Below are 12,500 nucleotides of genomic sequence, written 5' to 3'. Positions count from 1 at the left end.
AGCAGACGGTGCCCCAATAATGATAACGATGGCGACTGCAGTGACCGATAGGCTTCGGATGCTGCTCATCACTGTGTTCTCGCGTGCCTCTCCCGATCCGGCAGCTCCGACTGAAGCCGTGCCGGTCGCATAAACCGCTTCTGACGTTGCTGATGAGCATAATTGTAGGCAGGGCCGGTGAGCGAGCTGCCGGGGTGAACTAGATCAGTTGGTGAGTGGGCCAGTGACCGCAGCGGCAGTGCGTGCCCGGTAAGGCGTGTACCACCTATCGCTATCACCACTGTCGCCAGTGATTAGCATTCCGAAGCAAATCGCTTCGTACCGGTCCTCGGCGAAGGTAAATACAGTGATGGATACATTCTTGGTATCGCTGGTACCCTATGACCAACTACAGAACATAGAATGCATTAGTTGCATGGTTTTTAATGAAAAAAATATGTTTGTCAAAGTTAACTTGAATGATTTTTACTTTTCTTCGCTCTTTTTTATTGACCTTGATCAGTGAACCACTGGCCACGCACTGGCATACCACCGACAGTTGATTACTACAGTCTGCCAAGAAGCCTCGCTATCGCTATCAGCGATGCAGCTTGATTACATACCCTGAGGACGAACGCTAATCGCGGCATCGCAAACCGGCCAGCATGAAGCCACTTTCACCGATCGCCGATTGATGAGGATCTCGTTTGCGTTTGCGCTATTGCGTCTTCTTCTTCATCGCCAGCGATGCCGTGTGTATCCGCGACCTACCCCCACTTCCGCTACGACCGATACGGCTGCAGAACATTCTGCTTCACCCACTTAATGGCCGCAAGGCGGATCAAGGTCGCCGGAATCGATCGATCGCTAGCTAATGATTGCTGGCAAATCACACCCTCGGCGCACTGCTGGACGCGCTTCTGGATAACATCCGCTCTCCGCGTGAGGCACATGGCTGGAACGACGTTACCGATCCTAACCAGAACACAACCACAAGTGCGCCGGCCGTGTGGGTGGGTGGAGGGTGAACGGGCCCGGCGATTGAAAGCAAAACTTGTTAATGAGCGAAAGATGCGTTCCCTCGTAAACGCAGCCCATAAAATGGGGTCATAAATTTTGCGCGGATCGCTCTTATGTAAATAATCAACTCCTCATCATCATCATTTCGATGAGCAATGTTCTAGCATCGGGTGATGCGATGCTCACAGTGCGGTAGCAAATGGGCACACATGGAGCTCACACGCATGCCGGCGAGAGCAATAATAACATGCTAGTTACGCTTTGAAGTGGCTCGAGTGGTAGGTTTTCGCTAGATGATAATAAACTTATGGGCAGCATTTCTTTCGTCCGGGGTGGTTTTTCTGTTACCAGAACTCAATCCCTCGATTATTCAAATCATGCTGCAGGACTATGGGGTGAAATTCAGCAGAAATGGCCGCCATTTGGATGCGGAATGTTTTTTTTTCTGATTTTAAATCGCTTGTTAAATAGCTTGTTTTGGCGCTCGTGAATTTCCAGGAATAGTGGCCGCCATTTCTTTTCTTTCACTCCAACGGTTGGACTGAATCTTAGCAACCTATGTAGGATCAACAACATTGCATCGCATTGAGTAGGCATTGGGCACAGAAACTACAACTTAGAGACTGTCCAGACCATGGCTTACTACGTTGGAACGCCGCTCCAGAACGGCTTCGCTAAAAATAAGCACCGGCAACGCATTAACCTGAACCACGGCTACGACTACGGCACTGTCTGGCGCTGAAGGGAAAGTGTCCACCGGATGCTACCTGGATGCGCGCCACCCGGTTCATTGATGAAGGTGCGTCCCAGCAACCGGCAGCATCATACCTCGGGAAAAGCGGATGAATGAACGCACGGATAATGAGTTCGCATCGATCGTACCTCGTGATCGATAGTGAAAAGCAGAGTGCGTGCTGCATAATGTGTCCGGGATCGCTGCATCCCCGTCAATGATTAGAGAGAGAGAGAGAGAGAGAGAGAGAAAGAGAGCCACTACGAGCGACACCCTGGTTGCCCCGGTGTGTGACCTGAAAAGACCGGCTACCGGCTGCATGGTCAACACGGCTCGTGTGCCCGGTGTGTCGTATAAAAGCATTCCCGCGGCGCAGCTCAAGTCACAGTCCATCAATCAACAGTGTAACCGTGCACACGTCGTCCTTCCAGCTGGCCAGCACGTGACGAGTTGCTCGTTGACGATCTTCGACGACCAACCGACGACCTTCAGATACGTGCCACAGAACCACACGGGACGGGAAGCGACAAAAACGGTAAAAAGGATGTCGCTAGGATATCGTGTGACGTCGGTCGGTGCGGTGCTACTGGCGGCCCTAGTGTGTGTGAGTGCGCTGGCCGATGATCCGGGACCGGTGGCCGGATCGGCCGGTTCGTCCGGCGGTGGAAGTTCCCTCAAGCTGGACGACTACGTGCACAATACGCAGTCCGAGTGTTACAAATCGAAACGGTTGCTGTCCTGCTTCAAGTATCGCTTCTCGCGCTACCTTTGGTCGTTTGCGACGGGTCGGATGAACTGGTTCGCGGCCGAGAACAGTGGCGTCGAGGGTGCGAACGGGCTGAAGCTGGTGCGGTTAGCTGAACCGAAGGAGGACGATGTATTTCCGGAAGCTCGTCAGATGAGCCGTAAGTGAGAGGCGCCACCGCCGTCACCATCCAACCAACCCTCCCAAACGATTCTGCTCTGCTTCTCTTCAATTCCAGCGTACGATAGTGAGCTGGTGAAGGGTGCCAAGTTCCTGCAGCGATCGCTCAACACTTTCATCGCTAGCCACGGAGTGCAGGTGGGCGTCGGGGCGGACAGTGGTGCCCGCTTCATGGCGGACGACGATTTTGAGGCACGGGGCAAGAAGAAGCGCAAGTGGAGCATGATTCTGCCGCTGGCCGTCATGCTGAAGCTGGTTCACCTGAAGCTGCTGCTCAAGCCGATACTGCTCGGTGTCGGTCTGATCCAGGTGCTGCTGATTGGCGGTGGTCTGCTGCTGTTCTACTTCTTCCGCAACACCAACATCTGCAAAATCCAGCCACACGTCATCCATGCACACTCGCACATTAGCAGCGAGTCGAGTCCGGGTAAGGTTCAGTTAGGTTCCGTAAGTCCAGATGTCGATCAGTCGGCACTTAATGGTTCCTTTTTTCCCGTTTAGAACTGACGTACGCGGCCTACGGTGGCTATCCGTCCTACTCGGCCTCACCGTACAATGCGTACAGCAAGGATTGGGCCAGCAACCGGGCGTACAGTGGCTACAGCTTCCTCGACGCCATCGATAATCATAAAATCTAGGTTTACAGCGAGCGAAGGACGGGCGAGCGAGTGGTCTGACACCGTGGAACGCCTCGTTAATGCCAAGCTCCGCCGAACGCTCCATCCATCTTTTTACGCCTTTCAACAATCCCCAAGCAACCCTAGTCTTTAACTTCCTTTCTGGCTTCGATTGTCTTCGAATCGTGGATGGCTGTCTATCTTATCCTGAGACTCTATAACTCAACCTCAACTCCGCATCCTGAGCCCGCGTAGACTCATTCACTTTTCTTTAAATGATTTCCGCCTTTCGCAGTCACTACGCGGCACTCCCTGGCTGCCTCAATGGTCATAGGCTCGATGCCGGTTACCACCAGGGTCTGGGAGCTCCATTTTTCACTGTCACAACATTCCGCGCTTTTAACCACCCTCTAAACCTTCCATGTTCTTTCCCTTGCGTTTCCCGGTAGCCAAATGAGGTCTGCCTCCATCAGCGAGTCCTGGTCGGAGCGTAGGGCACGAGCGAACCACTAAAGACACTCCCTGGCATTCCCGGGCAACTTGCGAATGCTCCAAGCGGCACTCGGTTTAAGGTCCAGATGTGCTGTAGGCTCGCGACGTGACGAACCCCACTACGAAACAGTTAATTAGTTGCGAGGATATTTATGTATTTATTTATTTATTTATTTATTTACTTACACCACCGGTTACCGTCTCCTCGGAAACCACAAATCCGTTTCCATCCGCCTAGAGGTGCGGCCCCGTTCCGCGAGCACAAAAACAAACTGCCGACACGAGGAATGTGGCCACGAAATTGGTGAAATAAATCGAGACTCAAAACGTAACACGGTACGTGAGGTGGAAGTGAGTGGAAGAGGCTTCTGTTCATTTCCTTTCCTTTCTTTCCGCTTTCGAGGAATTCAATAACGCTCGCGAATCACGGGAATCAGTAACGGTTCCCGGCACTGGCAGGTGTGGTTGGGGTTGTCATTCGCGGGGAGGAACCAAACCAAACATTGTACGATGCTATCGAACGAGTTTTGAGTGAAACAAAATCGTGCACGAGGCTTTGCACGTGGCAGTTGTTGTAAGAAGAAGGCTACAGCGGAAGAGATTGTTGACAGAAAGAAATCTTCGCATCACACGTGGGGCACTCTCGATGCTCGAAGCACCGCCCGAGCCGGATTGTTTGTCATTTTCCTAAAGTAACGCCAAAATAAACAAGCATCCTTCGACGGCTCATCGTTGTTGTTGGTTCACGTTTATCCCTTGTATCACCACCACCAGTTCGTAAGGTCATCAGAATGGCACTTCAACGCCACGTGACGGGGGAGATTTTGTTTCTCCGAATCTCCGGCATGGCACGGTTTGTAGTGTATGCCGAGCGCAGGTTCTTGGAGTGCAGGTGCGCCATCCAATCCGGTTCGGTTCCGGAGAAGACAAAGAACCTCAGAAGAACCCTCCTCCTTACATGCTACTGCTGATGGATGTTCTTTTCGGTACCGAGGATATATCGGTAAATTGGTCAAATTCTTTGCTCACTTGCAGAGCATAGATATTGTGCTCTTGGATCTAGATCATCAAAGCTTTGTGTTATAGTGATGAACGTTGTCTGGCGTACGGAGAAGCAATATGAATATGGTTTCTGCAGGATTGTGATGACTCCGATTGGGAGGAGCAGGTTGCACTTTGATGAGAATTCACGAACCAAAATCAGATCACCAACTACAAGCATTCGCCTCCATCTGAAGGTTATTGATTCATACGCGATGCAGATAAAGCTTAGAACACCTTAAATTTGGCCGCATAAAACAGGACACAGCTCATGCCAGAGATAAGCTAAACACATGGTAAAGGTGTCATTTTGTAGGTATTTTATCTAGCGAACCATAAAAAATCGATTAAATTATTGGGTCACGTTGAGTATTCATTTACGCACTTTTGGTTTTATGCCATACATCATTTTCTGTACACTAGTGGAAGAAGCCTCATTGGTCATTTTTCCCACCATTACAGCATGATTTTTTTTATCATTTTATATCGTTCCTTAAGTTTTTATTCCATAATAGGTCAATATAAAGGTATTGGACGATGCTATGGGAAATTTGGTGGATTGGAAAATTTTGGTATGAAATCAACGCTGTTGTTTCGAAACCAATTTATGTTCTCTGTGCTGTAATGGCAGCTTGCCAAGTCGGGCCAGAACTTAACAAGACCTGTATGAAACTTAATAAAAGGTAGAATGATCGTTTCCAGACATTCTTTTTTCATGGACCTGGACAAACTGCCGTTCATGGGCCCTCCCGTCATGAAACGGCCCGTAGTTTTCAAACCACAACTGCAGTTCGCTTGCCAAATGAGCAGTTTACGGGCGATTTTAGCTACGTAAATGAGCTAAAACGTTACTTTCGTATTCCCTCTGCGATTGCTAAAGTCCAATTTGTCTGCAGGTTTTTTCCAAAATGCAGTTTAACATGGGGGTTTTCTTTAGTCAAATTGAGTTTTCATAGTGATTGTGCAGACGGTGTTTTTTACCTTCGTCTGCCATCGGCGATAACTTTTGAAGGTATGGTTCGATTTTGGCAAATTATTTATCACTAAAAAAAAAGACTACCTTTAAAAAGACACCAACAAAGTAGCAAAGCAACCACTAGGGGCACTGCAGTGAGTAGAAGAGTGCGGCCAAATTTAAGGTGTTCCAAGCTTTACTCTGTTTTCAGCGAATATCAAACGCCAAACTGTAAAGCGAGGAAAAAACAGCCTTAAACGATGTGCAAGCAATCACTGCCGTCAGCATTGGGATATGATTCATCCAGGACACTCTGCTGCTACACTGTATCGATGCAGCCATGAGCAAACACCTTGCACTCCTGCGAAATAGCATGCAGAAAAGGGAACAGAACAGGGAACAGAAATGAAACAACCAACAGAAGCGGAACACTGCGTCCTACCAGGCCTCAGACAGAACGACGCAACATGGCCATGATTAACGAACAACCTTGAGCAGAGGCGGCAACATTCGTGTACCGTGTGTCTCCGGAGAAAAGCAATAAGCGAAAGGCACTCCGTGGGTAACCTCCACCCTCCTCGAGACTGTCCAACCGGGTCAGTCGGGTTGGCGTGCTGGTGTTGTCAACTTGACGCAACGTGCGCCACCGGGACGCGATCTCACTTCGCAGCATCAATCAAGAAGATCTTCAATCAGACCTATCACCACCATGCCACGACACTGGCTTCCCGTTGGCAGCAGCACCAGCAGCACCAGCTTGCCCATTGCCATGTGCTGCCAATATATCGATATCACCCCAATGGTTGGTGAAACTTTCTGCACCTTCTCATCGCATCTTCCTCTTCCTTCTCACCAACCACACGGACAAGCGGACTTTCCGTGCTTCCTGAAGGAATGGCCACCAACGCAAACGCGGCAACACCAGAACACGCACGAACGGCGCAACGGCGAAGGCGCAGCTCAAAATAGAAACCGGCGACCGAGTAGCGAACGCGCTGTTTCGGCTCGGTACCATGCCTGTTTCCGTAGCTGGTGCTACCAGCACTTCCTTCCTTCGCGTCGACGAAGGCGGACCAGAACCTACGGCGGAATGGCGCCTCAGTCGCGATCGGACTGTCGCCGGGAACGGAAGCACCGGGCAACTTTTGAAGCACATCCATCACCCATTCCTGTGAAGATCGGATCGGATCGGATAGGAGTGTCGTTTCGTGTCGTGTCGTGCAGTGCAGTACAGTGCCGAGTTGGTGGCCGCGTGTAGAACCACACCAGAAGCTCACCAAATACAGCAACCACCAGGCGGCTCCATCGACAGCCGTTGGCTGGTTTTGTTCCTTCTTTTAAAGCTCCTCTCCCGTACTGTGGTGCTGTGCTATCGGAATCAGAATGGTGGCCAGTTCTAGTGAGATAAAAGTGTTGTAAACCTAAATGGTTATTCCGAGTTTACTTTGGGCGGCCGGAGATTGTAGCCGACCAATAAAACGGAGACGTACCGAGCTATTTAGATATATTTATTGCGTTCCCGACATTGTGAATCCATTGTGTGCCACATGGACAAGTGAAAACTGCCGCGGAAAACCGAACCGACAGTAGTGAGTTCGGTGAGGTGGCCTTTCCGGTCGCCACGCACGCCACGGGGCATCATAATTTGAAAAGTTTTCCTCCATCCTCCTAAAACGGGCCAAACGTGTAGCAATCAATTTTGTCAGCTCCCCGGGTTTGGCGTGGAACGGACCGAGAGGACGGAGAGGACGGTGGCCATCACGAGAATGGCGGTGAGGATGGTGATGGGCGTGAAACACTGTTGCGCCCATCGGATGCCGTTGTGCCCCTGGAGGAATCCCTGGAGCAGTAACAGTGGCCGCTGTGTGTTGCGTGTAGGCTCGGCCGCCGGGCCAATGAGAAATCTGTTTTAAGGCCACCAAAAATCGCTGTGTCAAAGTGCCAAGGGGTGACGGGGAAGCGCAGCGGTACACATCGAGCAACAAATTGCAACGTGGGTGAGGCTCTACGTGACATTTATCAACCTCAGTGTCAGTGTCAGTGTGCCAGGGGCTGGTGGCGAACGGTTCCGGAAACAAATTACTGCGGGATCGTACTAGTGCGTGCGTGTGCGGTTGTGCCGGGAACCGGGAGTGGGTAGCAGGTAATTATCTATTGTTTCGTGGTTTATGATGGGATCGTGATGAGGTTTTTCTGTGAAATTAAAAGCTCAAATCAATACGGATTACATGCGTGAGCCGGTGCCGTTGGTGTGATGCCATGTAAGCTATTAAAACTGTGATGGAATGATGAAACTGGGAGGATGAAACGTTGGAAACCTCGTGAGGACACAGCGTGGCAGGTGAAATAAGGCTCGCGTTACAAAGATTTTTAGATCTCACTTTGCGTGACTTGTAGTACCTTGATAATGGCACGTGCCGAGCCTAAAGGCGAAGCCCCCCAGAGGGTTGCGCCCGAGGATCGATGAGGATGGGAAAATGGAAAAGAAGCCAAGCAAAACTCGGTCCCTCGGGAGAAAGGTCGCGAGGTGTTGTAGCCGTTGTTTTTGTGAAAGTTATAAATTCCGTGTCACCATCCGGATGAGATTGCTTTTTTTCTTCTTTTTTCTTGTCCCCCGGCTCCCATGAATGCCCCTTAGATTGGGCCAACGTGTCCCGGGAATGGGACTAGATGGACGAGAGGTGGTTTATCACTGCCAGAGGATGGGAAGCTTTGTGCGATTCGTGGGGCCAGTGAGTCGTTGCACGATACGTCCGTCAAACGGGACGGCAGCCACTGGCCCCTTGGCACCGTTATCGAGGGCGCGTGCTTGTGTGTGCGTTCACTTGAACTCGTCGCTTGTCCTGCGGGCGCCGCTGTGTTGCTGTAATTTGTTAAATTCAGATTGATGATAAAGTTTAGCGGAAGCTTGCGTGGGGGCAGAATAGGCAGGATAAGGCACGTCGGCAGCAGACGGCATAATGGTGGAAAATTTAATTAAGTGATTTGTTCTGCCTTCACGATCCATCGGCGAGCTGCTCGGGATGGTCGGAGGGAAGATAAACTTTTTTTTCTCTCTCTAAACACTCTCCTCAACTACTGGCGTCTGGCAATCGTGGCGAAGGCCATTGACTTTCTGATTAATCAACGGAATCGAATCAGAAAGCGATTTACCGTGGGCGATTTTGCAGCGAGTGGGAAGTAATTCGCTTTTCCGTTCGCCTCTATTTGCAATGCTAACAAAGCATCGATCACTGGAGGTGGTCTATTAAAGGGAAACTATCGAATCGTTTGGGGGAAATTTAAAGCGACATCTCGGTGGTTAAATGCAAATTTGGATTGATGATCGATCGGTGATGATCGATCGGTGACTGTATTTTGAGTGCAGGCATTAAATCATATTGAATGGATTACTTTTCATTCGCTATGGTCATCCTCCTCCTTGCTTTCCTTTTAATTCTTTACAATGACTAAATGCTCCCTATTAAAGGAATACGCAATTTTATTATTCGCTCATTAAGCCAACCATTAACCCGGCAGCATGGGCAATTAGCCTAGATAGGGTCGAGAGAGCCAATAAAAAATCATGTTTACCACAGTACTGTTGAATGTACAGAATGATGTTTCAGCTCAATTAACATGAAATTTATGTACGGAAAGTAACACAAAAGAGTCATTATGTAACATGATGTATAACACTAACAATATCGACGATAATAAGAATCAGTGATATAGTTACTGTTTGGCTTTAAAACATGCGTATTGTGGGAATAATGTATGCATGTTTTTTTTGGTAAAAACGTGCAAAGGAGAGAACGATGTTAATTAAAATTTATGGTGACTCTTCTGCTGCACGGTAACGTTGCTTCGTTTTGGGCAGTAACAGCAAAGCGGTCTTATTTTTCATATAAAATAAGTTTTGCTTAACGAACAATGTCACAGTATCACACCTGCTCAGTCGCCAGAGTGGAAATTCCTCGAAAATAACGGAAAATACCGAGAGCAACGGGTGTTTTAAATTTAACACCCATTTGCAAAATGACTATCAAGGATAACACCGGTAGCAATTAAGAACGTCCCGTGAATTAATTGGGAAAATATTCTGAAATAAGCGTCACAGATGCTCGTCGGTGGTCTTCTACGAATTTCACGCCAGATAAGTATACTGGATTTTTTCGAGCATACCTTACATCAGCTGCATTTTTATCGAATGCTGGAACATTGTCGGTTACTCTCGGTCGGTAGGTTGGAATGCTTCATAAAAACGGGAGAAAATCTGATAACAGATTTTATAATCCAGGTTCCCGGACAGGTTACCGATGCAAAACATTTTATAATCTTGTCTAAGTTTTCCTTTTGTGTAATATTTATCGGAATGAATTTTAAGCTCCCACAGATGACATTTCAATATTGAGTTTAATTGATGGCACGCTACGATTGGAATTAGTGCTATGTTTGTTTTAATGGAAGTATTTGAACATATAACAGCACTAAAAGAGTTGTAAAATCAATATAATTCCGTCGAATCGTAATGATATTATATTGAATGGAACGTTGGTTTAGTCACCTTTAGGCATTGTTGGTTCGATAGCGATCGCCGGCCGGTGAGAATGCCTTATTTTGTATACCAGTGTAGCTACCATAAATCGTAGAGTTGTGCCCCAAAAGGACCAAGGGAGGCGCAGAATGATAAACGGTTGAAACGATGAATAACACTATTTCTGCCTACCGTTTATGGTATTAGCAAACCACCATATACGGCTAGGCCCGTGCTGGCGTGTCCTGACAGTTTCCGTTCGTAGGTCGGTCGAGCTTATTTTCCTTCCGTCTGCTGATAAATTTACGACTTAATCGGAGACTTGTTTGCTACGATTCCGATATTCGCAACGTCTTGAAAGCCTTTCATCGACCGGCATCAAGGCGCTGTCAGAAATGGAAACACTACTTCCCAGGGACACGTTTGATCAATCGTCCACCCAAGAGAACCGAATATCGATCGTGTCGAGCATAACACATTGGTTGTTATGCTAAGCGTTTGCCCAATCCTAGCTTTGATCAACCCGAATTCACGTTAAATATCATTAATTTGCAAAAACCATTTAACATAACTGATTATTATGATTTAACTCCTATGCGGAAAATTCCTTGAAACATAGATTACACGATGAGCCAGGATACTGGCTCCCGGCCGACCCAAAACTGGCCATCAAAGTAAATCTCATCGTACTTACGTTGATCCTTCATGTAAACCATGCATAGTTTGTGATGAAGGTCCAACTGGTTTACCCATCGAGGAGTACCAATTCCATTACCTTCTCTCTCTCCCTGGCTTCCCATTCTACCGCTTTGATGTCCTTGGGCGGACCTGTGTCATGAGCGGAGCGAACCTTGCTCAACTCCAACCAACAGATGCTGCTGGCAGTTAGTTATGTTAAGGTATGAAATGGGCCCGAGCAAACTGTCACTCGTTGTGGATGCGAGTGTTTGCGAGTTTGTGGCTATTACTAAAGCTCACTTGACCAAGATAAGAGGCCAGTTCCATCTTGTCGGCACAATTAACACTATCAACACTGTGGTTACTTCTCTCGAGAAGACCAAAATCCCTCCGGCGCCGGTCGTAGGTTTTGATTTTCCTTGATGAACGGCTAAGCAGTCCTCGAGCTTCGAAGGCGAATAAATGTTCTGTAAGTGTCCGAATAGAAGAGCAAACCGCATACGGTGGTGACATTCCACTCCATCAAACAATCGCTCGATTGGCTCCAGAACCGATGATCAACACACCGTTTGTCGGGAAAAAAAAGTCACTCAACGATCGTTTGCTACCGGCCGGGAGGATAAACTGGCAAACCGAGAAGTGACTTTTCCCTCCTTTTATGGCGCAATAATCTATTTTCGTGGTTGAGCAAACGGGACAGCCGGGGCTGCGGCATGGCTGAAGCAAGTCGTAAATCGATACTCAATAATGATTATCTCAGCGAAATCGTTAAAAAAAAAACGAACCATCAACAATATCTTGGTCGTTTACGACAGGAGCAGCAGCGGCAGCACAACAACGAGCATCGTGACGGTGGTGCCGTTCTTCAAGACTGCTGCTACCGGAGAAAGGGCATTCGAGCGTGCTTCTTTTTGCTGCGTTTGATTCAGGCCATTTTCCGTTCCGTGCTCGAGTTTCTCGAGAGATCCCGCTCGAGAGGGGATCGCTGCAAACGGTTTTTGTCGTTTTGTTCCCTTGCGCCCCACTCCTTCAAAACGATATTGTCGTGAGCTCATGCAGAACACACAGTGCCCTTTGATGTGAAAGTAAAGATTACGCTTTCCGCCAAAGTAAATGAAAAGTGAAGAGTCGTGCTCGAGTTTTCCAGAAGCAGTTTTGCAGCGATAGACAAACGCAAAGCGACGTGGAATGACGAGCTGTCTCAAGAGCGCTCGCAGATAAGAATACAATTTAGGAAAGTTGGTCTTGCGCTGGCCCGGGGAACTTGGTAACAATTACATTTCCACGCTGGCCATCCGGTGGTTGCTAACAGAAATGTTTTCCTTCTTCTGTGCTCTGCTGCCACCATTACGCAAGCACTGCGACAAGGCATTACGTTCTCACGGACTCATGTGCTCCATCAGCAAATCGGAAACCGGACGAAACGGATGCCTAAACCATTTCCCATCGACGAACAGGGGGTTTGTTTAGATTATCCGCATTCTCTCGGCTCCTCAGGGTGCCAAAGTGTCCGAATACGAAGTGCGGAACAGTTTACGCTTTCA

The 12,500-nt window shown here is 48.5% G+C and overlaps 1 protein-coding gene across 1 annotated transcript; it reads left to right on the top strand.

Annotated features, from left to right (window-relative positions):
- Window positions 1-2,276: 2,276 nt before the first annotated feature.
- On the top strand, window positions 2,277-3,295 carry LOC126572366 (uncharacterized). The gene is made up of 3 exons (XM_050231610.1): window positions 2,277-2,637; window positions 2,716-3,084; window positions 3,159-3,295. Exons 1-3 carry the CDS (start codon window positions 2,277-2,279, stop codon window positions 3,293-3,295), a joined length of 867 nt encoding a protein of 288 aa, XP_050087567.1.
- The last annotated feature ends 9,205 nt before the right edge of the window (window positions 3,296-12,500 follow it).

Source organism: Anopheles aquasalis, chromosome 2 (genome assembly GCF_943734665.1).
Source record: "Anopheles aquasalis chromosome 2, idAnoAquaMG_Q_19, whole genome shotgun sequence".
NCBI classification, from domain to species: Eukaryota; Metazoa; Arthropoda; class Insecta; order Diptera; family Culicidae; genus Anopheles; species Anopheles aquasalis.
This window is presented reverse-complemented; position numbering and strand designations above follow the sequence as displayed.

Coding starts and splice junctions, on each gene's coding strand:
- LOC126572366 (XM_050231610.1), top strand. CDS start 2,277: ATGTCGCTAGGATATCGTGTGACGTCGGTCGGTGCGGTGCTACTGGCG. Junction 2,638..2,715: donor GGAAGCTCGTCAGATGAGCC/GTAAGTGAGAGG, acceptor CTTCAATTCCAG/CGTACGATAGTGAGCTGGTG. Junction 3,085..3,158: donor TAGCAGCGAGTCGAGTCCGG/GTAAGGTTCAGT, acceptor TTTCCCGTTTAG/AACTGACGTACGCGGCCTAC.